General features: G+C 40.9%; 1 protein-coding gene across 1 annotated transcript in view; it reads left to right on the top strand.

Annotated features, from left to right (window-relative positions):
* The window catches only part of LOC125311489 (hyaluronan-binding protein 2-like), a 106130-nt gene that overhangs the window by 65957 nt on the left and 12660 nt on the right, over nt 1-27513 (top strand). The window contains exons 11-12 of the mRNA XM_048269592.1: nt 12400-12534; nt 12681-12826. Coding sequence (XP_048125549.1) covers nt 12400-12534; nt 12681-12826 — 281 coding nt within the window. The remainder of the gene's footprint in view (nt 1-12399; nt 12535-12680; nt 12827-27513) is intronic.

Here is a 27513-nt window from a genome sequence, read left to right as displayed (position 1 = left end):
ACTGTTCAATGCTTCACTTAAGGGAAGAGGAGAGATAGACTTCTCTGCATAGTCTGTCTGCCTCTTCACCCCCTCCATGTTTGGATACTGTCTGTCCACTAGCCACTTTTACCACTGTCTTTCTGCCTTACTGTTTGCGTGCTATATTAGCACATATGCATAACCCATCCCTCCATGCCACAGCCGAACTTTAGCTACACTTATACCTTTTCTTAAAATAGTTAAATATATAGATATATAGACTTTACTTTATTTCTGCATTGTTGCACTGTTGGACTTACTCATTTGCACTATCACCATGACCACTATCACCATTGCACTATCACCATGACACTCATTCACACAGAGCACCTTACCTTACCTTACTATGCACAGAGAATCACAGGCTCAGTCCCTGCCTCAGTCATTGCATGCGCCTCTGATTGATTAATCACCACTATGTGGACACTGTTTTTAGAATTGATTTAGATTAAGTGTTAGTATTATTTGAATTTTAGTATATTTAGCATATTCTTTATCTTCTACTGTCCTTATTGCTTAGTTGTGTTTTTATATTATATACTTAATTACTCTTTCTGCTGTTAAAGAATGTGTTTGTGTTGTCTGTATGCTGCTGAGACCTTGAATTTCCCCTGGGGATCAATAAAGTATATATCTATCTATCTATCTATTTGTACATTATCCTTGGACCAAGCCTCACAAAAGTTACCAGAAGGATTTTTGATTTTCGAAAGCGTTTGCCCGTCACAGCCAAACGAAATCGGGCGGGCTAAGCTCTCAAACAGGAAGTCGTTCATATCTCAGGAACACTGTCACATATCGATACCAAATTTTGTATTTGAACTCGGGACTCCAATGTGAGGGTGCATAAGCTAAAAAAGAAAACATTCCAAAAGTTTCCAGCATTTGGCAAACCACCCTCCCGTATTTGGTAACTATCACCTTTCACATTTGCAGTTGTACTACTACCACAATGCCTTCCAGGTATGCACAATGTCTCTGGGCAGTCACAATGTCTCCGGGCAACCTTGCCCAATCATGAAATCCTTGCTCAGCCATGGGACAGTATGGACTTACGAACTGAAATGGTAAGGAGAACATTAGCTATTTATTGCTGATGTAGTACAGTTATTTTCACATTGACGGTATTCAAATTTAATTTTTCATTATTGTTAAATATCATGATGGGAAAGTATTATTAGTATTATTAAAAATGTATGCAAATACATATGTTTACGGGCATTTAGGTTTTACTGTGTTGTTTTGTTGTAAAGACATGCAAGGCATTCTGGGCCATGTAATGAACAGTGGTCGGCAGCACTCCATACGTATTAATATGAATAGTTGTTTCTGTAAACCTAGGGACAATAAACAACTATCTCTGTTACAAAAACGAGCTGGTAATCGCTCATTGAAGAGGGAACTATGATAAAAAGATTGTTTTCCTAAAAGCATGGAGTTGACGAAAGAATAAGCAGGAAATGTCACGTTAATGTTAAATAGCCTACATCTGAACACTAGGTGGCAACGTTGTATTACATTTCACTAAGCTTCACAAGTAAGGAAGGTGCAAATATTATGTAATTTATCATGGGAAATTATTGGAAATGTTATTTCTTGTTTATTCTAATTGCAACCCACACACATCTATTCGTAATCACACGTACACTTTTAATACCTTGAAAAGACTACCGCTGTCTCGCTATCCGGCAAAAGATTCTTTGGGCGCTGCCATTGGCCGAATACCGGCGCCCATTGACTTACATTGAACACATGTAAACAAAACCTCAATTATGTGCTCAAACTAACGCCGCTGACTTATGACAACAACCATTCCACTTTGATACGAAACTACATTTTTGTACAACATTTATCCAGCAAAAATTACAGAATTTGGATCAAGTAATGTGGAGAAATATCGATATTAAAGGTCTCATCTCATCGTTTTTTCATTAATTTTGCAGTGGTCTGTAGTATTGATGAATGCCCTGTGAGCCGGTTTTGGTGAAAAAAATGCTGTCCCAAGGCCTGTTTCATGCTGTTCTAGTTTGGTGGGGAAGGTGGGGGAGGAACGACTGATTTTCTCTAGTCATGAATATTAATGACATGCTAATGAATTCACCTCTGATTGGCTAACAGTACTGTGACGCTTCCTCCAGTGCATCCTCATCCGATTCTGCCTGTGCTATGCTCCATATTCAACTTTACAGTGCTAAAACCTGGCTAAAACTCAAGTCAAAACTGTTGCACAAAAATGTCTTCGAGATACAACTTCATGTGTTTGATCCTAATATTCGAGTAGGAAGAAGAACCGCTTCCTGATCGCTTGTCGGTGAACGTTGGTTTAATAGAATGGTAACAATTGCCTGTCAGCTTAAAAAAATTTCTCCTAAAAGAGGTAAACGCTTGTGACAATCGTCATCTTGCTTTCAAGTAATAAACAGATGGAAACGTTTTAAAATAAAGACCTATTTCTTTACACAGTCAAAAGTCTTTGCAATCTTCCTAGTAGATATTTTACTTCACAACGCAGGTAAGCACCCTAAATGCAGTTCAGCCACTGACCTAGCCTGCTAATGCTATCGGAATAGCTAGATAGTTATGGTTTGAATTCCATGATACTATCATTGAAAGACCACTTGGTCATAGCCCAATATATATATAGATCTAAATGCAAACACGCCTACCTAGCTATATTTTGCTGGAATTGTACCAGAATGCCTACAGAAGCAGAGAATGTGTGCTGCAAGACTTCTCCGGTAATGAGAACTACGGCTTTGATAGCCTGACAATGGCAGAGGTTAGCCAACTCAAGTTGTTTTCTGTCACGTATGACAGAAAAAGTAGCCTACTATAGTATTTTGGGACTAAATATTACAGTAATCTTATAGGAATACTATAGTATTTGGACATACTATAGGTACTATAAGACTACTATAGAAAAACTATAGCGGTTACAGGATATGATAGTTATTAGTAGTACTTTTACAGTATGTCCCAATTATTCCTATAAGATTACTATAATATTTTGTCCCAAATACTATAAGATTCCTATACTAATTTTTCGTAATGGGATTGCTCATGTGGTTAGAAAAATGGGCAACACCAGTACCCCTGTTGTCTGTATGACCCTGTACCCAGACCAGTCTTAGAACCAGTCTGCCTTAGCATAATGTACTCCCTTCAAAATGCACTAAACATTCGACTATGACAACTATGGCCCTCTGTGAGACAGAAGATATGGAGGGTAAGATAAACCTTTAGCTTAAAAGGGACAAAAACTGATGAAACTCCTAAAACAAATATACAAAACAGGTCAATTTTCAATAAATAACTTTATTATATTTACATACAGCAGTACTCAAAGTGTGGTCCGCAAGCTATCTCAAGTGTTCCACAAGTAGATGTGGTAAAATATAATAGAGGAGTTGTTTGCAATATTGAACCAACTTGTATGTAAATCCAAACAGTTCTGCAACACTGATGTAACCTATGCCAGTTTAAATCATATGAATCCTCTGACACCATAAGCAAGGTTCACTGGTTCAGTGAGAAGGCCTATTGTGTAATATACTGTTGAAGTAGGTCTACTGTTTTTTTTTTGCTAGGTGGTCCGTGAAACACTGACAAATAGTAATATTGCAGTCTATTAAAATAATGCAAACACAAAACAAGAACATCCAAACTATGCACAGAATTAACAATGTCCTCTTTTTGCCAGACGATGCAGACATCTGGCCTACAGATCCTTTGTAAGATGGTGCTGGGATTATTTAGGAAAAAGGTCTGAGTTGTTGTTTCGCTTGTATTGTCCTGGGGATCCAAGGGACAACACACAAAACACATTCGTTGGCTGTGATGATTCTATTACATTGCTCTTTGATTGCGCTTGGGCCATAGGTGGAGCCATCAGGTGTTATTGTGGAGATGTCGCCATCCTCCTCCTCCTCTTGATCAACCCGAGGTCTTCTAGCTGGCCTTGGATGAACAGGCTTGATGGCAGTAGAGGTAGCAGCCCCCCCATGCCCATGGTGTATCCGAAGTGCTTGTATCAATACTCATACTTTTCATGAAGTATTCTGTTTGGGTACCTAAAGTAAATAAATGTGTATTACTGTCAAGTTACAAGATACTAATAGTACACAGGACATTCACTATCTCACACAAAACTGTACTGGCACAATGGAAACAAAAATATTTTAGTGACTGTGGTAAGGTGTATGATTTACTAAGTAGCACACCCACAAGAAGACATTCGGTAATATCAATTCTATCTGTTATGCAATTCATGGGTTTCATCAGGTCCATTTACACAGGTGTATTAATCAAGCACCATGCAGTCTACATTCATAATCGAGGTGCTTGATTTTATACACCTGTGGAAAGTGACCTGAAGAAATCCATGAATTGACTTTCCCAAACATTGACGAGCACATAAGAACCTGTATTAGCCTACTAGAAAAAGACTTCTAGAAACTATATAAAAGTTAGAATCACAAACCTTTGCTTCTAACGTGATGACCTAATGTAGGCTAGAAAGCTGTGTAGCCTGACATGAGGATGTGCTCTGGAAGACATACAAAACACTAAGTAAACAGCAAGTAATCAAACAAAACATTGTAGGCCTTCAAAGGTCAATGTAATAATGGCAAGAAGACATAAATTAGACTGAAGTGTAAATACCTGAGCTCTAGTGATAGCAACTTAGCCTAATAGTGCACGGGTATTGTGTTTTTTCCCTGTTTAGACTAGAACAATACCCGTACTTAGTTGAGCATAAGATATTGTTGCTAATATTATTATTTGTGGTTTAACACTTAGGTTAGAAGATTATAGGTTCAACAAGCTAAATCTCTGGGTAGTGTGGTCAGTTTCTTATGAGTGTAGCTACACCAGGCACGTAACTGAAGCATTCCGTTCGCGTTATGTAACTTTACTGCAACAATTAGCTTCCAATAGGCCTAATCAATGGAAGTAGCTACACCTGGCGTGTTAGTGGCCTGTAGGCTACGCTCGAAAAAAATAGACCATTCCTCTAATGGATTTTACCAGAGCCCTTCCTATTAGACATTCTCTGATTTTACACGCCGCTAACAGAACACTTCAGTTACGTGCCTGGTGTAGCTTCCTGTAATATAGGCTAGCCTAAGCCTAGCTTGTACCCTTTTCATGCATGCTAACGTGAAGAATATGAACATGCTATTTTGTAACAGACGTTAGGTGGAAAAGTTTGTTTGTACTTACAGCCTGTGAGCTGGTGGTCGATCATCATGACGGTACAGAACCAGGTTTTCAGAACATCGATGCAAAACCACTTTCTAACTGTAGGCAGTGACTGTGGTCGAAATGATTGGAACACAGAACTAATGTTGCACTACTTCGGGTGGTGGTGTTCCAACGATAACCGAACCATTTCTTCCTCAACTCATGTTTCTAAGGCAAGACATGCAACATTGATGTGTTATTGCCACAAATAACACAGGCAATAATTTTTTCCGCCATGTTAGCAACTTGCTGTTAACTCCTACTAGCTGCAGAGAAACAATCCCCTAGCCGCAAATTCTTCCAGTCTTCCTGTAGGCGGTCACAAGCCAAGGTGGGCGAGGCCATGAATAATCAGTTTCCCTTCGCCTCATTGGGAAGGGCTCTTTTCTGATTCGCTTTTTTTTCGTGTATTTTCTTTCATTGGCTAATGCGGCCAATGGGGGTAGAAGATCATTTTCACGTGTAGCATGCATATGAAACTTGGAGTGAGCTATAGTATTTCGAAAGTAACAAGTATTTAACGGTTTCTCAGTGAATGAGACCTTTAAGAAAATTGCCGCTGCGTGACGCCGAGTTAATGGCATTTCCCCTTGTCCATGAGTCACGGATAACAGGTCACGTCGGTGGCCATTATCCCTCACATGTCAGAGTAATGACATTCAAAAACGTACCTTTATATTACATTACAATTTATAAAGGAACGAAATGTCAAAAGAATTAAGCAATATGTTAGCTAGATGACACGAATATTAGTAAGGAAAAACAAGATTTTTACCGTAATGTCCAGTGAAATTACATATGTTGTGGCGCCATTGATACGCACGCCAGCAGATGACATCATTGCAACCAGGAGCCAGCAATAAACCTAGACACTTGAGATTTTAGGGATGTTGTCAGCCACAACGCACCATCTGAAAATCTGAATTGTGAAGTAGACCTACTCCATAGTCACGTGTGCCATACATACAGAGAGAGAGCAATACAGAATAGGTTGTCGGTCTGAACTGAAGTTAGTGCTGCATGTAAACACACACTTGTCACGCTACATTTATTTGGGCCATACCCGGGGCCAAGCTTTTTTACCAAGCTGCTTTGTGTGACACCTGATGTGTGTGCCAAATTTCAAGACTTTTCGATTATGTTAACCACCTAAAAATATTTGCCAACAACGGGATCAGTCACCTAAGGGGGCGCTAGCGAGTCCCTGGGCCACGCCCGGGGTCAAGCTCTTGTACCTAACTGCGATGCGTGACACCTGACGTGTGTGCCAAATTTCAAGATTTTTCGACCATGTTAACCACCTGAAAAACAGGAAAGCAAAAAAGTAGAATAACTTAGTAGAATAATACTCGATAATAATAATAATCCTTACAAAAACAATAGGGCCTTGCGCCCTACGGTGCTCGGGCCCTAATAATCCTTACAAAAACAATAGGGCCTTGCGCCCTTCGGTGCTCGGGCCCTAATAAATATAGCCGCAAGCGGCAATGGCGGGCCCGAGCACCTGCGGGCCGCAACCCGTGACATGTCGGAATCCAACAAAGCACCGACGTGGTGCATTTGTGAAATGTACATATTTGATGCGTTTGCTATTTAGGGCCCGAGCACCGAAAGGCACAAGGCCCTATTGTTTTTGTAAGAATTATTATTATTATTATTATTATTACGAGTATTCCGATTTTAACTTTGTCTCAGAGCATTTTCCTTTTTTGAGGTGGTTAAGATGGGCGAAAAGTCTTGAAATTTGGCACACACATCAGGTGTCACGCAAAGCAGTTCGGTACAAGAGCTTGGCCCCGGGCGTGGCCCAGGGACTCAGTAGCGCCCCCTTAGGTGACTGATGCAGTGGTTGGCACATACTTTCAGCTAGACACACCAAATTTGGTAGGTGTGTGTATCTCCCCAAGATGAACAACTTTCGTATGTACAATGCATTAGCCACGCCCAACAGGAAGTGAGGTATTTGGGATTTTGTGCGGACTAAAATGTGATGAATTGTGATGCCAAAAGAGGTGCTTCCTATCGGTGAAAACGCATGAAATTTGGCACACACATCAAGTCATACAGTGAATAGACAGGGACAAAAGCTTGGCACTGGGCGTTGCCCAGGAACTCCATAGCGCCCCCTTATGTCACTGTGACTTGTGGTTGGCATATAGTTTTAGATACACACACCAAATTTGGTGGGTGTATGTAACTCCCAAAAACAATCAACTTTTGCATTAACATGCCATTAGCCACGCCCACTGGAAGTAAGGTAATTGGGATTTTGTGCATTGTGGACATGATCTATTCTAACATACTCCTCCTAGACGGTTGGTCCGATTCATGTGAAAGTTGGTATACATGATGCCAATATGCTTCTGATTATAAATTGTGAAGCTTTTTTTGATATGTTGTAATTTGACGAAATGGCGAAACTATGAATTTGAATACCCTTCCACATAAACAATAAATGTGTCTTAATTTACCATGCATGGCTTGAAATGTTTTACATTTCACAGGTCATTGAATACCATGTCAATGCTAATATTCACATGCCCATAATGCATGTTTGGCATAGCGCCACCAAATGGCAACAGAAAGAATGACAATTACACTGATGTCACATGGTCTATCTCATTGGTTCCTTATACCTTATATAGCTTAGGAAAGCTAACAGCTTTCTATAGGACAGTGTTTCTCAAACTTTTTTTCTGGGGACCCACTTTTTAAAAATGACAGACTATCACTAAGCTATATAAGGTATAAGGAACCAATGAGATAGACAACAAATTCCCATTATGTTATTGTGTAGCTTAGTACCCTGGGAGTGAGACAGCTACTTTTTGAGTGACTCTTTAGAGCAGTGGTTCTCAAACGTTTTCTTTCATTGCCATGGCGCCGCCGCGTTCGGACACCTTTTTGGTTGCTCCGCCTAATTTGTGCTTATATTTACTCTTTTATCTTTTATTAACCCCTAATTTTTTGCACTTTTTCCACTGCACTGATTACGTATGATGGCGTTACACTTAGAAACATCAAAAATGAATTGCCTTTTTTGTTTCGGGATGTTTTAATCGACGTTTCTACCTGGCCGACTGAGATTCTCCGAGATGCATCAGGGAACCATGGAAACGCATCTCGTGCAGAAGGAAAAAACACAGAGGAAAACGAGGCGGGCCCGTGAACAGATTGAGGAATAGAGCTCATAGGCCTCCACTGCCTAGCATTCTCCTAGCCAATGTCCAGTCTCTTGTGAACAAGATGGATGAACTAAGAGCGAGGATACAGTTTCATAGAGACATCAGGGACTGTAACATTCTATGCTTTACTGAGACATGGCTAACTGAACTTGTACCGACTGTGCCATCACTCCGGTGGAGTTTTTTCTGCTGCTGCTCTCTGACAGGACTGAGGAATCTGGAAAATCGAAGGTGGCGGTGTTTGCATCATGACCCGAACAGCAAGTGGTGTGATCCTAGAAATGTCACCGTTCTCTCAAAGTCCTGCTCGCCTCATCTAGAACATCTAGCGATCGCCTCGCCCACCCCTTCTACCTGCCCCGTGAGTTTACTTTGGTAATATTCAACGCTGTCTACATTCCTCCACAAGCCAACACAGATGCTGCGGTTTTCAGAATTGCAAAGAAGTGTTAAATAGACAACAACACACGCACCCTGAAGCTCGCGCTTTATTGTGGCTGGTGATTTCAATCAAGTACATCTGAACCGTCCATGCCTGAATTTATTCAACACATTCACTTCCCTACACGTGGTGACAACACAGTGGATCACTGCTACACACAGTTCAAGAACAGTTACAAAGCGAAGTCTCTACCAGCTTTGGAAAATCAGATCATGCCGCTGTTTTCCTACCGCCTATGTACAATCAGAGAAGTCGGACGGACCCCCAGTGACGAAGGAGGTCAAGCTGGACTGACCAATCGAAGCCAGGCTACAGGACGCCTTAGCAACGCGTTGACTGGGAGATGTTCAAGGCGAACTCTGCTGACATCAATGAGTTTACGGAAGTATCATTGAGTTACATCAATATGCTAACTGATTCCATCATCCCAACTGCAAAGATCCGAAGCTTCCCTAACCAGAAGCCATGGGTGGATAGAGAGGTGAGAACGGCATTAAAGACACGCACCATGACTTATAATGCTGGGCTTATTTCAGGGGATATGACTGATTACAAAGCAGCATCTTATAGTTTATGTAGAACTATTAAAGATGCTAAGCTGCGCTTATAGAGACAGAGTTGAAGCTGATTTCTTGGAGGTGATCCAGCACGAAAGTGTGGAAAGGACTCCGAACCATCACTGGCTTTGAAAGAAAGTCCCCCCCTATGATGAATGTGAGTAAAGCCCTCCCTGATGAACTTAATGCTTTTTATGCTCGCTCTGACATGAAAAACACAGACTATCTTGCACTAGCTGCAGCATGTGAAGCAAATGAGGATGCACCCCACTAATGATCAGCGGGCAACCTGTAGAGAGAGTCACAAGTTTTAAATACCTTGGTGTCCACATTACTGAAGACCTAACATGGACTGTTAACACTCAATATGTTCTGAAGAAGTCCAGACAACGACTCTACTTCCTTCGTCAGCTAAGGAAATTCAAAGTTTCTACATCCATCATGAAGGCCTTCTACACTTCAGCGGTTGAGAGTGTTCTAACTGGTAGCATCATCACCTGGTATGGGAACTCCACAGTTAGAGATTGTAGTACTCTGCAGAGAGTAGTGCGCTCAGCTGAACGTACTATAAGAACTCAACTCCCTGCTCTACAAGATATCTATTCCAGAAGAGTACTCCTAAGAGCCCAAAAGATTCTGAAGGACTCTTCTCATCCTAACAATGGATTATTCCTACCGCTGAAATCAAGAAGACGCCTATGTAGTCACAAAGCCAGAACTGAGAGACTCAGGAGAAGTTTTTATCCCCAGGCCATCCGAACTCTAAACTCACACTATACTGACTTTGCACACATTCACTCCTCAGCACTCTCAAACATTTCCCAACTCTGAACTCACACTATACTGACTTTACACTCATTCACTCCTCAGCACTCATGACCCCCACACACACACACACACCTACAAGACTTTTAGCACTTCCCTCACCTATGCTATAGACCTTTTTTATTTTCTTATTGCATCACACGCCAAAACACACACACACACACACACACATATTCTGACTTTCTCCAACTTTTGCACATCTCCATAGAACTTTTTTTATTTATTATTTTTGATTTCTCCATCCATCTACCCATGTCCTTGATTGCTCTTAGCCTTTCTGCCCCACCCCCATCCCCAACACACACACAAAAAAAACACACACTCCATATCATCACTGTCATCACCTCACATACATACAGCACACTGCTTGCTACAGTAAGCCTCCTCTCCTTGCTGCACACTGCCCCCCCCCTCTCCCCTACATACACAGCACATTATTTCATCAGGAAGCTTCTCCAATACACATCCCCAACATACTTACAGCACACTGCCCCCAATACACAGCACATTTGTCTCATGAGGAAGCTTCTCCAACACACATATTGCACACTGCCCTCTCCCCACATACACAGCACACTATCCCATCTCCCCTGTCATCCCCCAACACACACACAAGACCCCTGGCAGTTGGGTTGGCCCCTTGAGCCGTGGATCTGCCCAAGGTTTCTTCCTTGGTAAGGGGAGTTTTCATTGCCCCTGTTGCTCTTGGGTGCTCCTTGTTGGTGCCCCCCCCCAAATTCCAATCCTCCCCCACCTTTCTTATGCAGCCCTTGCCACTTAATCTACTAAACCCCTCTTCTACTGCACTTTTACCCCACTTTGCACAAATAGGCTGACACCAGACATAATTTCACTGCATTTCTTACTTCCAGTAACTATATGCATGTGACAGTAAACTTCCTTGTATCCTTGTATCCTTGTATCCTTCATTCCCCACTTTGATCAAGGGGGCATTCTCGAGCCCCACCTGTCCCTCATCGCTCTAAGAAAGTGGTAGGTCAAGCTTAAAATTGTCAAATTTATTGAAATAATGACAAGTTCTAAATATATCCTCTTCAACAGAGTTAAAATCAGCTGGTGCTGCAGATATAATAATAATAAATAAATAAATAAATACATAATAACACACATATTTCTGTTTTCCAGCAACATATTAGGAAGCATAGGCCATTTTACAGCATTGTACAATATATTCAATGAAATACCTACATGCTGCATTAAATGGATCCATAATCCAGTCATACTGAGCACTGCTGGTTGGGAAATATTTTTGAAATAAACTTTGCAGGGATGTGATGTAGGCCTACTGTTTAACACATGGGATCACAAGAGTGCCTCCCGAATCAGACGTTTCAGCGATTTCGCTCAGAAATCTCAAAGGCATAATACTGTCGCGATTGAGGCGCCTGTCCCATACCTCAAGTTTTTTTGGTGAATGCAGTAATCTTATTTGCTAGGTGAGGTAGGTGCTTGTCTTTGTCTGGTAACTGGACATTTAACTCATGTATCGCTAAGATATATCAAATATATAAGCTAAGATAGGCCAGCTTCAAAGAAATGTTAAGTAAGTGAACGTGCTTGCAGATTCAAACATGCACTCTTCCTCCAAGAAGAGGCGACTTCGAGCTCAAACACGCGACAGCACTTTACCTCGGAAAAGCCACCTTGCCTCGCTGTGAAACGGTACAGCCTTTTGGTCAGCTACCATCTCTTCGCAAAGTGCGGAGAATAGACGTGCTTTTAAGAGCCGGGTTTTGATGAAATTCATCACTCTCACAACAACGTTCAAAATCTCATGTAGGTCGGGACTAACTAAGCTGCCTTGACACGAGTGCTTCCCTGTGAATAACACAGTGCGTCCATTGCGCATCGGGTGCTACCTGGGCCTAGGCTACAAATAAAAAATAAAATAAAACTCCTGTTTTTCACGTCAGTTCACGCCCCACCTGGCATGTCTCCGCGAACCAGTAGTGGGTCGCGACCCACAGTTTGAGAAACGCTGGCCTACTGAGTAAATTTTCTGGTGCCAATGTGAGTCCTACCAAGCACTAGAGAGGTGCAATTTCTAATGTTGCTACAGAGTGAAAAAATTAATGTTACTTGTATGTCTTTGTATGTCATACAGCTCTATTAAAACTGAAGTCCACCGATGGGAAATGCACTGTGGAGTCTCAGTATGTGAAGGCAGTGTGTTTGCCCAACACTACTTTGCCAGATGGAACAGAGTGCAACATTGCAGGATGGGGTGCAACACCTGACTGTATGATTGAAAAAACCTTTGCGTTATATTGCTTGTCATAGTTATTTTTTGTTTCATTTAATTTATTGACCATTCATATGTCAGTTTTGTCATATATGCATTCCTTGGATTGTCAAGTGTTATTTCTATCAACTGTTACTCTGCAGCAGAATTTGGCTCCAGCCAACTGATGGATGCTGAGGTACTCCTGATATCACAAGACCGTTGCTCTGACAAATCAGTCTATGGCAAAAAAGTGGATGACAGCATGTTCTGCGCTGGTTACCTGCAGGGTGGAATAGACTCGTGTCAGGTAAGCGCTTAAAGTCAAGAAGTATTCTATCAATGGAATAATAGCCAATTTACCAAAATATACAGTATGTAATCTATTGGTTAACATGACTGCATTCAAAACTGTCCTTTCCTATGTAAGAGACTCTACAGGTTCAGAGAAGACAGTCTCTTTAATAAAGAGTCAGACCAGCAAATTATAGGCTTCATAATCAGAATAGATATGGCCCGATTGCAAGCAGACAACATCTTGTGGAGTAGTCTGGTGAAGGGAGACCAAAGACGATCACTGCAGGTAGTTCATAGTGTATTAACATAAATAGCTTAAAGGAAAATTCTGTTTTTTAGCACTTTAAGGCCCTTCTGGTTTGTTTTGGATTAACTAGAGTGGTGGACACCGAAATTTTGACGATTGGTCCTGTCTCGACTTTTCTGACTCGTTTTGAATCGCCTTTGACTGCTCAGGGTGGCTGCCAACAGGCTAGTAGTGTAGTAGGCTACTCAAACATGTCCTAAAACAACCCTTAACGTTAGTTTTCAAAACTGTGCAACTCACCGAGTGGTTCGTGGAGTTCGTTGACTATCAAAAGCAAATATATCGGCGCAATGTAGGCTATGATTTCCAGCCTTATTTGCTAGGCCTATTGTGGAACTATTTATTCAGACACCTCACAACCATGTATAAACTTCCGCTCAATAATTGAACCTGAAGCATAGACGGTGGCGCAGTAATATCAACGTGCAATGAGTCTTCCAACAGAAATCAATGGGATTTTACAAAATGCCAAATAAAACACGACAGAAACTGTATTTCGCTACGCTACTTGTTTTGGAACATCAACGAACACCACTAACCACTCGGTGAGTTGCACAGTTTTGAAAACGAACGTTAAGGGTTGTTTTAGGACATGTTTGAGTAGCCTATAGTATATATACTTATACTACTACAGTATGCCTGTTGGCAGCCACCCTGAGCAGTCAAAGGCGATTCAAAACGAGTCAGAAAGGTCGAGACAGGACCAATCGTCAAAATTTTGGTGTCCACCACTCTAGTTCATCCAAAACAAACCAGAAAAGGGACTCAAAGTGCTAAATACCGGAATTTTCCTTTAAGCACGACACAGTGTACAGTAGTTTCACTTTTTGTGAAGGAAATCTTTTAGGAATCCAATATCAAGATTGGGTCAATACACAATTCCTCAACGACTAGCAGTGCTGAACTAGGACAAAATTGGCCATTTTTGGTCCAAGCAGCCCATTACAATCATACACCAACTAATATGTAGTTCTGGCAGTAAGGCAGTAACACCACGTAGCAGGGTATTCTGAAAAACTGATATTTTCCCCTCCTTTGTTTTTAAAAATAATGTCGTTCACATGGATGCTAAAACCAGCTGGAGAAGGGTGTTCCGAACGCCTCGAGCAAACCGATGGCCAATCAGAGATTTTAAACATACGAGGGAACAACATGTCACAATGCAAAAATGCTGTTTCCCCTGTTTATATGCAAACATGAAACCAGAGTTTTCCCAAATCTCCACTTTGGCCGGACTTTTCAGAAATGATTGTTTTCAGGTATAAAACCTTGTGTAAATGAAAGGCCAAACCATATGAAAATATATACGTTTTTCTGACATGTAAACCGGTGTTTTTCTGACATGTAAACAAGTGTACTCACTTTTTTGCCTGCTTGGTCTCTATGGCTGTAGAGTACAAAATCTACAAGTGTCAATACAAGCAATTGGCATTGTGTGCAATAAACATGATGAAATTTGTTGATTTTGTCAATGAAAACTTTGATGAAAATTATTCGTCAACAAACTTTTATTTCATGATTTAATTGTAACACCGTAAATGAAAAAAAAAAATAACAACACAAATTACAGCAAAATCTCAGTTCATTATATTGCTAGCCTGGAAACACACATTTACCCCGCCCACAATATTTTAGTTAAGGAAATTCAGTTTGCTTCAGAGTTGCTTCATCCAGGGGGTCAGGATTTGAAATGTTAACTTCAGCCAATTAGCATGGCATTTGTTTTTTTAAAACATGGCATTCCATGGCGACCACTTCCGGCACCAGTTTTTACATGCTGATTGGTAGATGACAGCTCATGTTGTAGGCTGTATTATATTAGGTGTTGTGGTAAATAAAAAAAAAAAAAGTAAATGTTGTCATATAAGCCTACTAATGTTTGCATTATTTGTGGGTGCTTAGGTAACTGACTATGACGATGCATTTAAGCAGATGTGTAGCAATGACCTAAATCCAATTATTAGCCTACTCACTGTGTTGTGAGTGAGTATTTTAAAACGCACAGGCTGTAGTTTGTACCTGTAGTCCATGACAATCATATAACCTATGTCTCCCCGTTATTTAAAACAAAATACATTTCTATGACTATTAATTTGCTTTCCTGCAACATTGACATGATTAGGCTATGCATTTGATTGAAATGCTTAGGCTGCCATTTGAGGCAATAGCCAAATATTGACCAACCCTGTCTGTCCTCTTTACTTTAAATAGCCTTGATAGCGTCAACTGAATAGAAAAGTTTCTGATAGTGACAGCAGTTGCAGACTGAATTCCTGGTTGCTAGAACCACAATACACCTGATGGGTGTGCGTTTCTATCGGTAAGTTAAATTTACATTGGCTTCATTTTGGTCAGCCTGCAAGTGTAGGTTTAACAAGCTGAAAATTCACACGCTGCAAAAATCCCAGCTATCCATAAGTTTCCTACGTTCCATGTCTTCAATTATAGTCATTTTCGTCGGATACATCTTGCGCACTTAATAGCCTAATACAGCCTATCCAAAATATTTAGGGATCATTATTTGTGTAGTCTAAAGTGAATCCTTACTCAATATTGACTCGCATTGTTTATTATCACATATGAACACCACATTATAGGACTTTGAGACACGGCAAACTTCTAAACCACATACATTTGCATGTAAAAGCAGGGGTGAAAGTAGTTTCGAATTCTTGCCAATAGCCTACTATGAAAGTTTCTCATAGGGAAGTGTGCATGCAAAAATGTCAACACACCTAAATAGGGTACATCAATTGATTGTTTTAATCTGTCACTGATATGTCTCCATATGAATGATGGTGGCTTACACTGGATAGAATGGTGGTGCGTGTTTTATTGCGTGCGTGCTTAATTAGTCGTTCGGTTGTTGGTTGATAAATAAGACACGGTTGCATTTTCGTTTTGAGACAGATGCACTCATGGACAGTAGCCTAATCTGCCAAAATATGCAGATGTCATAAATTTAATTTAAAAATCAATCTGGAGGGAATCATAGACAAACATTTAGCACAAGAAATACATGTGTGTTGAGTGAATTCAGCAAAGTCAGGGTATATGCTGGTCTGGCTGCTGAACAAAAGGTGAAAGGCATATATGATTCTCACTGAATTGCATTATGCACACTCAATTCTCACTGCTATCTGCTAGACAAACATGATTAGTTCATAGATTTCACATGTAAAATACATTTTATAAAACCCCACCCCCATCTTGCCTGTTCATAATTCTGAGAAATTCTTGAATTGTGTGCATGTGTGCATTGTGTGTTTATGTTTTATGTGTTTTTATGTGTATGTGTGTGTGTGTCTGTGTGTGCATGCATGTGTTTGTATGTGTGCATGTGCATGCATGCGTACATATGTCTACTATGTGTGTATGTGTCATACGTATAATTACTGTAAATGTATGTGTGTGTGTGAATATCTGTTTATGTTATGGATTAACATGACCCTTGGAGGCAAACATACGCAAAAAAGTCATCCTAGGCCCTACGGTTCTCAAGATATTCACAGAAAACTTTATTGGTGTACAGTCACTAATGTACACATGAATTAATTTATTGTATGGCCCCCCATGAACGAAACGAAACTTGGCATGCATTCAGAGGGTGTCATAATGATCCTACACTTTCAATTCCGTGCAGTTTTGACCATGTCAACCAGAGATATTGTGATGAAAACACCTTAGTTTTTGCTTTTTAATTTTTAACTAGGTGGCGCTATACGTGAAATGAGTGGTAATGGGATGGGTTGACATGGCCCCTTAAGACCAACATACAAAAAAAGGTGGTCCACCTAGGCCCTATGGTTCTCGATATATTCACAGAAAACTGTGTCCGGCCACCTACAGGCCATATGGTGTACAGTAACATAAATGAAGTTATTGTATGGCCCCCCATGAACGGAATTCCATGAAACTTGGCGTGCATTCAGAGGGTGTCATAATGATCCTACACTTCCAATTTTGTGCAGTTTTGACCATGTCAGGTCACAGATACCTGTGATTACAACACCTCATTTTTACTTTTTCATTTTTAACTAGGTGCCGCTATACATGAAATGAGTGGTTATGGAATCGGTTGACATGGCCCCTTAAGATCAACATACAAAAAAAAGGTGGTCCTCCTAAACCCGAGATATTCACAGAAAACTGTGTCCACCCTACCCTCCTTTCGGGGGGTCCAGTCCAGCAGGGGGGCTACAGATCAAAACGAAAAACAATGGTTTCATGCTATCCTTGTGGGGCTACATGCCCACCAAGTTTCGTGTACCCCGGTCTTTCAGTGTCCCGGGAATCCTTGACGGAAAATTGCCTCTGCGAAAGAAAAAAAAACAAAAAATCTGACTAAACCTTTATGACCGCCGCTTTGCTACACAGCGGTCATAATTACACAGTTTTCTTTGTGAATGAATAATGTATCGTAAATACATAAATGTAAACAAATACAAGGGGCATAAGTAAGTACACTCCTATGTTAAATTCCCACAGAGGCAGACAGTTATTTCATGGATCCAGGATACTATGCATCCTGATAAAGTTATCTTGGCCTTTGGAATTAAAATAGCCCCACATCATCACATACCTTTCGCCATACCTAGAGATTGGCATGGTTTTATTTCAGTTAGCCTAAAAGCTGGTTTGATTTGCATTGAGAGATGATCTTATGGAACATCAAGGTTGAACATCATCACGAAACGCATCCCCTTCTGCAGAATGTCAAATCTCAAAGCAATTTTGTTTACTAGTAAAACAAAGTCGCTTACCATTACACTCGGGGGCAATACAAGCTACTATAGTGTTATGCTCCTTTTTAAGTTTTTTATAACATAGCCAACAATTTCTCTCTCTTGGTTCTTTGAATGGGTGGAGTCAGGGCCAGTGTGGAGGAAAGAGGGTAGGACCATTTGAGTTGTGTATTTTCAAAATCTGCTGCCGTTTTGCGAATACCATATCCCACCTTTAAGATTTGTATCATTAGAAACCCAGTCATGTTTTTGAATGGTCATGCATCATTCCCTCATTTATCCCTGAGACGGGATAAATACAGATTTCAGTGTTGCAGTTCCTGCTTTAAATGATGTAAAAATCTTTGTTTTTGAATGGTCATGCATCATTCCCTCATTTATCCCTGTGCCCGTTCCACAGATGATTGACTTGTTTCATTTCCATTTCAGTGCTTCCAACTCAGTGGCTGTATGTGGGTTAGGAATAGGATTTCAAGTGATTTAGCAAAAATGGCCAAAAAAGAGAATCCCATACCCTGCCTTTCATGCAAATGGGTGAAATGTCTACATTTCTATCTACATTCTCTATCTACATTCTACATTTCTATCTACATTCAGCTTTTAAACTATCTACTTTTAAACTATCAACATCCATTAAACCAGGGGTCTCAAACTCAAATGAGCTGGGGGCCACTTCTGCCAACGTCATCTGATTGGAGGGCCACATCAGTGTTAAAGAATAATACAAAAAAAGAATGGCTATTTCTGAAAATGCAATGTTTTTTTTTTTTTCAAATACTACACAAAACTGCAAACAGAAAGTGCAAGTCTTTTTATCTCTTTTTAGACACCTGTGCTAGCAACCTTAGCTTACAAATAAAATAATGATAAAATAAATATTAATACAAATTATAAAAACAAACAAAAAGCATAAAAACAGGTTTGTGTGTGTTTCACACCAAATAAAAATATTTTCCTCTCATAACTTATTTAAACCTGCATGACAAACTTTAGGCACCAGGGTTAAGAAAACAACACCATTGGATTTTGACATCAAAATTTCAAAAGGTTTGAAAGTGGTCAGAGATAAAGTCCTACTGTAAATATAAAAATCTTTGAGTATAAACAAAAGTTTATGAAGGGGGTAAATTTACCCATCTAATTTGCCACTGGATGGCAAGCACCTCAAATTATGCACCTTTCAGTAAATACTGGATGTTGAACATATTTGAGCAGGTTTACTTTCTTTTTTGTCATATTACCCATATAACAAATTAACAGGAAAACAGTAGGCCTAAGATGTAAACCAACAATAGTAAACTATTACTAGCCTATAACCACAAACCGTTTCTATAGGCCTACAATAAAGTAGCCTGGTCAAATCAGTTCCTATCGTGGGTGACTTTGTAGTTCTTCAGAGCCCTATTTTTACTACCCCTGCTGTCTGTACCACGTCCATTACGGACGCTATCATCATGATTACCACTTCCACCTCCAGCTATGTTGGCCAGAGGGTCGAAATAAGCCTGGTATGCTTAGTGGACACCGTCATTCTACTCATAATCTCCAAAAGGCGCACGGTTAGTTCTCCTCATAATCTCCAAAAGGCAGATATTCTCCTTCAGAATCAGAATAGGTGAATAACATAGCCTAGGGTAGGCTATGATCAACATTTGGTGTCAGCCTATTTCTGCTTCAATTTGTGCAAAATTATGGCCTGCATCGCTTCCGCGTCATTACAAACAAATGCACGTCTTCGTGTTTCTCGCGTGTAATACAAGTATTTCCTGAAAACTTTGTGCAGCGAATTTGGGCTTGAATCGAAGCTCTGGATGTCTAGCAACTAGTGGAGGAGAGTACAAATGGGATTTCTCACCGTACTTGGATCTATTGTCTATTTTAACCAGTGTTGTTGTTTGTCGCAATTATAAATACCCTCGAGGGCCGAATTACATTATTATTTTGACATTAGGTCGCGGGCCGGAATTGGGCCGGGCGCGGGCCGGAACATGACGTATGACGTCTGCCAGTACCATGAGTTGAAAAACAGCCCCACCAAAAAGTTCAATTTTGCTCTCGCCTGACCAGAATACATTCTCTCAATATTTCATAGGCTTGTCCAAATGTTGTGTAGCAAACTTTCAAGGTGCTTCGACATGTTTTTTTTTAGTAATAGAGTCATGCGGGGTGACCGTGCATAGAGGCCATGGCGGTGGAGTGCATTACCTATGATTTTCTCTGTAACAATTGTACCTGATGTCTTTCTGGAGCTTTCTCCGAGTGGTCCATGGCTCTGGGGCTACTCTTCTGACTATCCTTCTGACTTCCTGGTCAGAAATATTGCGAGGAGATCCTGTGCATGGCTGGTTGATGATGCAGTGATGTTCCTTCCACTTGCAGATAATGACTCCAATACTGCATACTGGATGATTCTGAAGTTTTGAAATGCATCTGTAACCAGTTCCATTGATATGTTTTGCAACAATAAGGTTGCAATGGTCTTGGGACAGCTCTTTTATTTTACCCATCATTAAATGTTTTTTGTGTGACACCTTGGTAATGAAAAACCTTTTTATAGCCCATCAATATCAACCCAGCTTATACTAATTTGCACAGATAGGAGGGATACTTACTCTCTAACTACTTATAGATTCCAGCTCAGTGCAGTCCAGTGCATAAAGGGTTAACCTCTAAAAGCCTGCAAACTCAGCTTCCTCACTTCCAGCACCACCTTAACAGCCTGATTCAGAGCTAGATTAGCGCATTAAAAACTTCCCAAAAATCGAATTCCCAAAAATCTAAAAGAATTGCGTTCATTTTTAGGCTTTTCAGGTTACTATTGCAGATTCATAAAAGATTACTCAGCAATAGTCAGCCCACTTAACGAATTGACCCGTGGATATCCACCAGTCCACAAGGGGTCAAGAACCAGAGGGAAACCCCAAAGGAATTCAGCAGTTGGGCATCCACCAAAAACTGAGGCAGTTGGGAATCCACTAAAAAAACCGAGGCAGTTGGGCATCCACCGAAAATAGAGGCAGTTGGTAATCCACCAAAAACTGAGGCAGTTGGTAATCCACCAAAAACCGAGGCAGTTGGGAATCCACCGAAAACCGAGGCAGTTGGGTATCCACCGAAAAACGAGGCAGCTGGGCATCCACCAAAAACAGAGGCAGTTGGGCATCCACCAAATGGAACAGGTTACTTTAACTCGAAGGAACCATTTGGCTCCCGCTGGACACAAGCCTGCCAAGAAGCATTTGATACCATCATCTCAAAACTCACCTCAGCCACAGTTCTTGGCTTTGCAGACCCCAAGCTACCATATGTCTTACACACCGATGCCAGTATCTCCGGCCTTGGAGCTGCATTGTATCGGGAACAGGAAGGGAAATTGAAAGCCATAGCTTTTGCCAGGAGAGGACTGTCAAGAAGTGAATCACGCTATTCAGCTCACAAGTTAGAATGTCTTGCCCTCTAATGGACTGTGACAGAGAAATTCCATGACTATGTTTATGGAACCCAGTTCACTGTTTTCTTTCTTTTTTTTTTTTTTTATTTGCAAACATCATTGACATTACAGAAAATGCAACACTACGACATGCACATGAATACTACATACGACAAACAGACGTACATTACATAAACACATACTGTAACTTAACAAGACATCACATTGACTTGGCTTCCACAAACATAACACAACATAACATTAATAACAGAAAGGCTAAGGATGATTTATGTCCAGGATGATTACAGATATGATTATCAGGGATGAAATTGATGACCGGAATGAAAAGAAGGGGGATGGGATGGTAGCTCTCTACGAGTGTGAATGAGGTGGTGTTGGGATGGGGGTGGGGATGGGGGTGAGGGGTAGTGAGTATGTGAGGATGTATGTGTGTGTGTGTGTGTCGCGATATGTATAAGGCTGGCTTGCTGTTGGGCCAGGAGGAGAGAAGCTGGAACATAGAGAGGGAGGGTTTCAGAGGAGAGGAGTTGTAATTATTCTATTAATGATAAGTATAATAATAGGAATAACTGATTGCCTGGTTGATTGCCTGACTGATTGCCAACCTGGGCACCCATTAATGGCCATTAGTTCCACCCAGCCCCTGCAGTTATACTGCGACGAAGCTGACAGAGGGGAGGACCTGTGTGCCACCCATCGCCCCAGGCCCCAGCATATGCACACATCCCCCACTACCACGACCAACCACACCTCGCCCCCAGACCTTCACCCAACACGCCACTCTTGACCTAAATATGTACAGTATGTGAATGGCTAGGTTGAGGGGTCTATCTAGAGTGTAGCATTAAAGAAGTGGGCATGCATGGTGAATATCTGTCAGGATTTCCCCATGCACACCACACTTACCCTGTGTAAGATGTATGCCTCCTCAATGTGTGCATTAAAATAAGTGAGGCATGCAGATAGACACCTGATGAGGCATCTACCTGCACTCCACTCTTACCCTAGCCTGTTTTGTAGTTTTTGTTTATGTATGTCACCTAACATGTAGTGCGATTAAAAGAGAGTAAAGCGTGCTGTGTGCTTCCAGGACAAGGCGGTGCATGAGCCGCATGAGGAGGGTGTGCACACCGGGGCCCAGGGCCAATAGATAACCCACAGGACCCAACCAATGCCAAAACCACACAGCGACCATGGGACCGAGTCTCCCAAGCCATCCAATGGGGCCCCGCAGAATAACGATGGGAGAGGCAGAGAGAAAGAGTGAAATTAGTAAAGTTATCAGAGAATGTAAATAAAAGGGGAGGGAAAGAAGGGGATGCTATTTATATTACTACTACTACTACTACTAATAATAATAATAATAATAATAATAATAATAACAACAATAATAGTTCCAGCTACCCTCCTGCCTAGTGTTCGATGATATGTGTATCTGTTGATGAAGTGTGTTATGATCGTGTGGAGATGGAACTCAGGCAAAGAGGGTCAGGACTGTAAGTAGGTGATAAAGGGGTACCAAGGAGAGGTTGTATCCTGAGTATTGATTAAGTTTGTAGTTGATAGGTTTTCTAATGATATATAGTCTGTTAACAAGTTTTTCCAATGAGTGATGTGAGCTTTTTCTTAGATTTCCAGTTCATGAGGATTGTTTTCTTGGCGATAGTCAGCTACCAGCAGTGTTTTATTGCAGGAGTTGCTTAAATTGACTGTGGATGTATCACCAAGTATGCATAAGGAAGGGGATGCTGGGATGTGACAGCCAAAGATGGAAGAGAGAGATTTTGTGACACTCACCCAGAAGTGGTTGATTGAAGTGCAATGCCAAACCGCATGAATGTATGTATCTGGGTTATTTTGTGTGCAGTGAGTGCAAAGATCCGGAGCCAAACCCCATTTTAGCCAATTTATGTGCAGTGAAGTGGAATCTGTGAAGAACCTTGTATTGTATTAGTTGTAGATTACTATTCTTTGTCATGAGGTAGATGTTTTTGCACATTTTGGTCCAGAAGTCGGCACCGGAGTAATTGATAAGTCTGATTCCCATTTGTGATATGGCAGGCCAATTGTTTTTTCTGAACGAGATATAATTTTGTAAATTTGGGAGAGTATTTTTTGGGAGAGGGAATATTAAGCAGCTTTGAGATTGGTGGGGAATGTCAAGGTTAGCTGTCTGGATGTTAATTTTCCTAGGATAGATTATTTAATTTGCAGGTATTGTAAGAAGTGTTTACTCGATGCCGTGCTTCTGGACCAAACAGGAAAAATGAGGCCAGATTATTGTCTTGAAGAATGTGTTGAAGGTGAGTGATGCCCTTCCCATCCATGTGTGAAAGTTAAGTGTTTTTTTATTGACGGTGAAATCTGGGTTATTCCAAATCGGGTGCGAATTGATGGTGCTATAGGTGAATCAGTGATGTGGTAGAATCTCCACCAGGCTGTCAGAGTAGCTGAAATTGTTGGGGCTTTGAAGGATGGATGTTTTTGGACCGACTGACTGCAGAAAGGGAGATCTGAGATTTTAATTTCTTTACAGATTGTTTGTTCTAGGTCTAACCAGGTGTTGTCTGAGGGGTGGGGTGTAGCCATTTGTGGATGAAGTGGAGCTGGTTGGCCAGGGCATAGTGCTGGAAGTGTGGGGCCTCTAGTCCTCCCATTGCTTTTGGTTTTGGAGAGTGGCGAGTTTGATCCTTGGGGTCTTATCTTTCCAGTAGAATTTAGTGATTAATGAATCGAGAGACTTAAACCAGAGGGTGGTGGGCTGGGTTGGAATCATAGAGAATAGATAGTTTATTTTGGGCAGTATTGTCATTTTGATTACTGAGATTCTGCCCATGATGGATAATGGGAGGTTCTTCCAGCGTTGAAGGTCATCATCTATTGAAGTGAGTAGAGGGGAATAATTTAGGCTAAATAAGTCTGACAGCCTGGGGGAGACTTTTATCCCTAAGTAAGTGATATAGTTAGTGCAGAGGGGATAGGTGAAGAGTTGGCTGTCACATCCCAGCTGTTGGGATGTAATGGGAGAACTGCAGATTTATTCCAATTGATTGAGTATTCAGAAATTTTAGAGAATGTGTCAATGAGTTTGATGGTTTCTTCTACTGATGTTGTGGGGGGTCTTGAAGAAAGAGAAGAATGTCGTCAGCATAAAGGCTGATTTTGTGATGCATATATGGAGTCTGGACACCTTTGATGAGGGGGTTCTGACGGATGGCAGCTGCTAGGGTTCAATGAAGATTGTAAATAGTGAGGGGAGAGTGGGCACCCCTGTCTAGTTCCCCGTGAAGAGTGAAACTTTGTGATGTTAGTCCATTGGTGATTACTGTGGCTGAAGGGAGAGGTATATAGAAGTTTAATTCAGTTAATGAACGACTCCCCGAAGCCAAACCTCCCTAATGTGGAAAACAGGAAATTCCAGTTCACCCTATCAAAAGCTTTTTCTGCGGCCCAGAGTTGCTATAATGGTATTATCTTGAAAATTTGTAGAGTGATACATTATATTTAACAGTCTGCGGGTGTTGGTGGATGAAATTCTACCTTTAATGAAGCCTGTTTGGTCTGGGTGGATAATGGATGGGGTGACCTCTGCTAATCTGTGTGCTAGCATTTTTTGATTATCTTATTGTCCACATTGAGGAGAGAAATTGGTCGGTAGCTGGATGGCAATGTTGGGTCCTTATTGGGCTTGAGGAGCAGTGAAATTGAGGCTGTGGTGGAACTAGTTGGAAGACGTCCTTTCTGTTTTGATTCATTAATCATTCTGATGAAAAGTGGAGCTAAGATGGTCCAAAATTGTTTGTAGAACTCAGCAGGAAAGCCATCCGGACCTGGTGCTTTATTATCGGGCATCTGTTTCAGGGCATCAAACAGTTCTTGTTGAGTTATAGGTGATTCTAGATTTTTTATTTCGGTCTCATTGAGTTGTGGTAATTCGATGCTGTTTAGGAAAGAGTCTATGAATTCCTGGTTGGGGTTCATTTCTGAAGAATATAGTTTATTGTAAAACTGGTAAAAAACATGATTTATTTCTTCAGGTGAGCTAGTTAGCTTCCCTGCTGAGTTCTTTATGACCGGGATTGTTGATTTTTCTTTGTTACGTTGGATTTGATTTGCTAAGTATTTACCTGATTTATTGCTATGGTGGAAGTTTTCCTGCCTTAGACGGTGAATCATAAATTGAGTGTGTTTATTGAGTATTTCATTGAGTTTGAATTTATGTTTCCTAAGTTTTGCCTGTGTTTCTTCAGTTGGGTTGCTTGCATTGGTTTCTTCTAACTGTTTAATTTTATTGTTGAGTTCTACTTCCTGTTCTTTTTCCTTCTTTTTTTTGTATACTGAATATGAGATGATTCTTCCTCTGAGTACTGCTTTTCCTGTTTCCCACAGAAGGGAAGGAGATGATTCAGGGGAGCCGTTCATTTCTAGAAAGAATGCCCACTCTCCCAACAAAACTGATGAAATTTGGGTCTTGTAAGAGGGATGTATTAAAACGCCATTTGCTAATTGGTCGCTGTTGGTTCGTTATGTTCCATTTAATTGTAACTGGGGCATGATCGCTAATGACTATGGGATGAATAGTGGAATCAGAGATATTTTTCATTATAGAGTTGCTGGTTAGAAAATAATCAATACGGGAATAGGAGTGGTGGACCGGAGAGAAAAAAGAGTAGCATTTGGAGTCTGGGTGCTGAAGCCGCCAACAATCGCCAAGACCAGAATCGCTCATGAACTGTTTTATTGTTTTGTGGATTGCCAGATTCGTTTGCTTTTAGAGTGATCAGATCTGTCAAATGTGGGGTCTAACACTGTATTAAAGTCGCCTGCAATTATGATGGGACAGCCAGATAGAGTTGAGATGGAGGTGAAGAGGTTCTGAAAGAAAACTGGGTTGTCTGTATTAGGGCCATAAACATTAACAATTGTTACAGGGGTATTGTGAATCGAGATGTTTATGATGACAAAACGTCCTTCTGGGTCTGTGATGGTGGCGTTATGGATGAATGAGATTCTTTTGTTAATCAGAATGCAAACTCCCCTTTGTTTTGTATTATAATGAGATGAGAAAATGTGATTGAATTGTCTTGATTTGATGCGGGTGTAGTCTAATTCTGAGAGATGAGTTTCTTGTAGGAGACATATGTCAGCTTTTAAACTATCCAAATGATTTAAGATTTTGAGCCTCTTTGCCTGAGATCCAATCCCACGGATGTTCCAGGTCAGGAATGTAAGTGGTACCATGTTGTGATTGTACAGTTATGAAAATGTTTGATAAGGTGGGTATTGTGTGTGTGAGAGTGTGTGCAGGTGTCAGTTAGATAGGAGAGGGGAAGGGGGGTGGAGGAATAGGTATGTAATGTGGTGTGCGAATGAGATGTAAAGAGTAGGGGCTGAGAAGAATATAGAGCATAAAGAGGTAGGAATTTGGTTCTGGAGTGGTGACAGCATGAACATTTCCTGTTTAGCATTGAAAACATACAGATCATAATTTGACTTTAGCCTATAGACATAATAAACAAAAACAAACAGGACACACAAGCAGACATGTATAGACAAAACACCATGAATAACATTAAACATTGAGAGAGCAAAAGAGAATGGGTGGGTAGGGGGAGCAAAAGGAATGAAACATAAGAAGAGAGAAGAGAGAGGTGATCCAAGCATCAGTAGGCAGTGGGTTAGAGAGAGTTGAGGGTGACAATGTTATAATCAAGATGAATGTTGTCATGAGGTATGATGTGCTATAGCCAGGTGGTGATATTGGGGTTGCGATACAGAGTTCCATTGACATACAGTTTATCGACTGACAGTGCTGCTCGTTTGCCCTCTTGCCTGAGTTGTTTCATTATGGGCAAAAGGGCTCTTCTTCTTTCCTGTATTACTTGTGGGAATTGGTCGTTTAGTCCGAATGAAGTGCCTTTCAGTTCTTTCCCTTTGCTTTTGATGAGTTCTTTGTGTTTGAAGTGTTCGAACTTGGCGATAATTGGAGGAGGTTTTTTATTGTCTTTGGAAGTGAGACGGTGTACACGGTGGAAGGTAATCTTGTCAACTGTTTCTGGCGGTAGTTTGAGAGATGACTGCAAGAATTCTTTAACTGCTTTCTCTGGGTCGTCGGGTGTATCTTTAGAAGTTGGCAGGGGAATTCGAAAAAAAATGAGGTTATCGCGCGATGCTGCGGCACTGGAGGTCTAGGATTG

This window comes from Alosa alosa, chromosome 18 (genome assembly GCF_017589495.1).
Source record: "Alosa alosa isolate M-15738 ecotype Scorff River chromosome 18, AALO_Geno_1.1, whole genome shotgun sequence".
NCBI lineage: Eukaryota > Metazoa > Chordata > Actinopteri > Clupeiformes > Clupeidae > Alosa > Alosa alosa.
The sequence above is the reverse complement of the archived record's forward strand: the minus strand, read 5'-3'. Positions and strand labels throughout refer to the sequence as shown.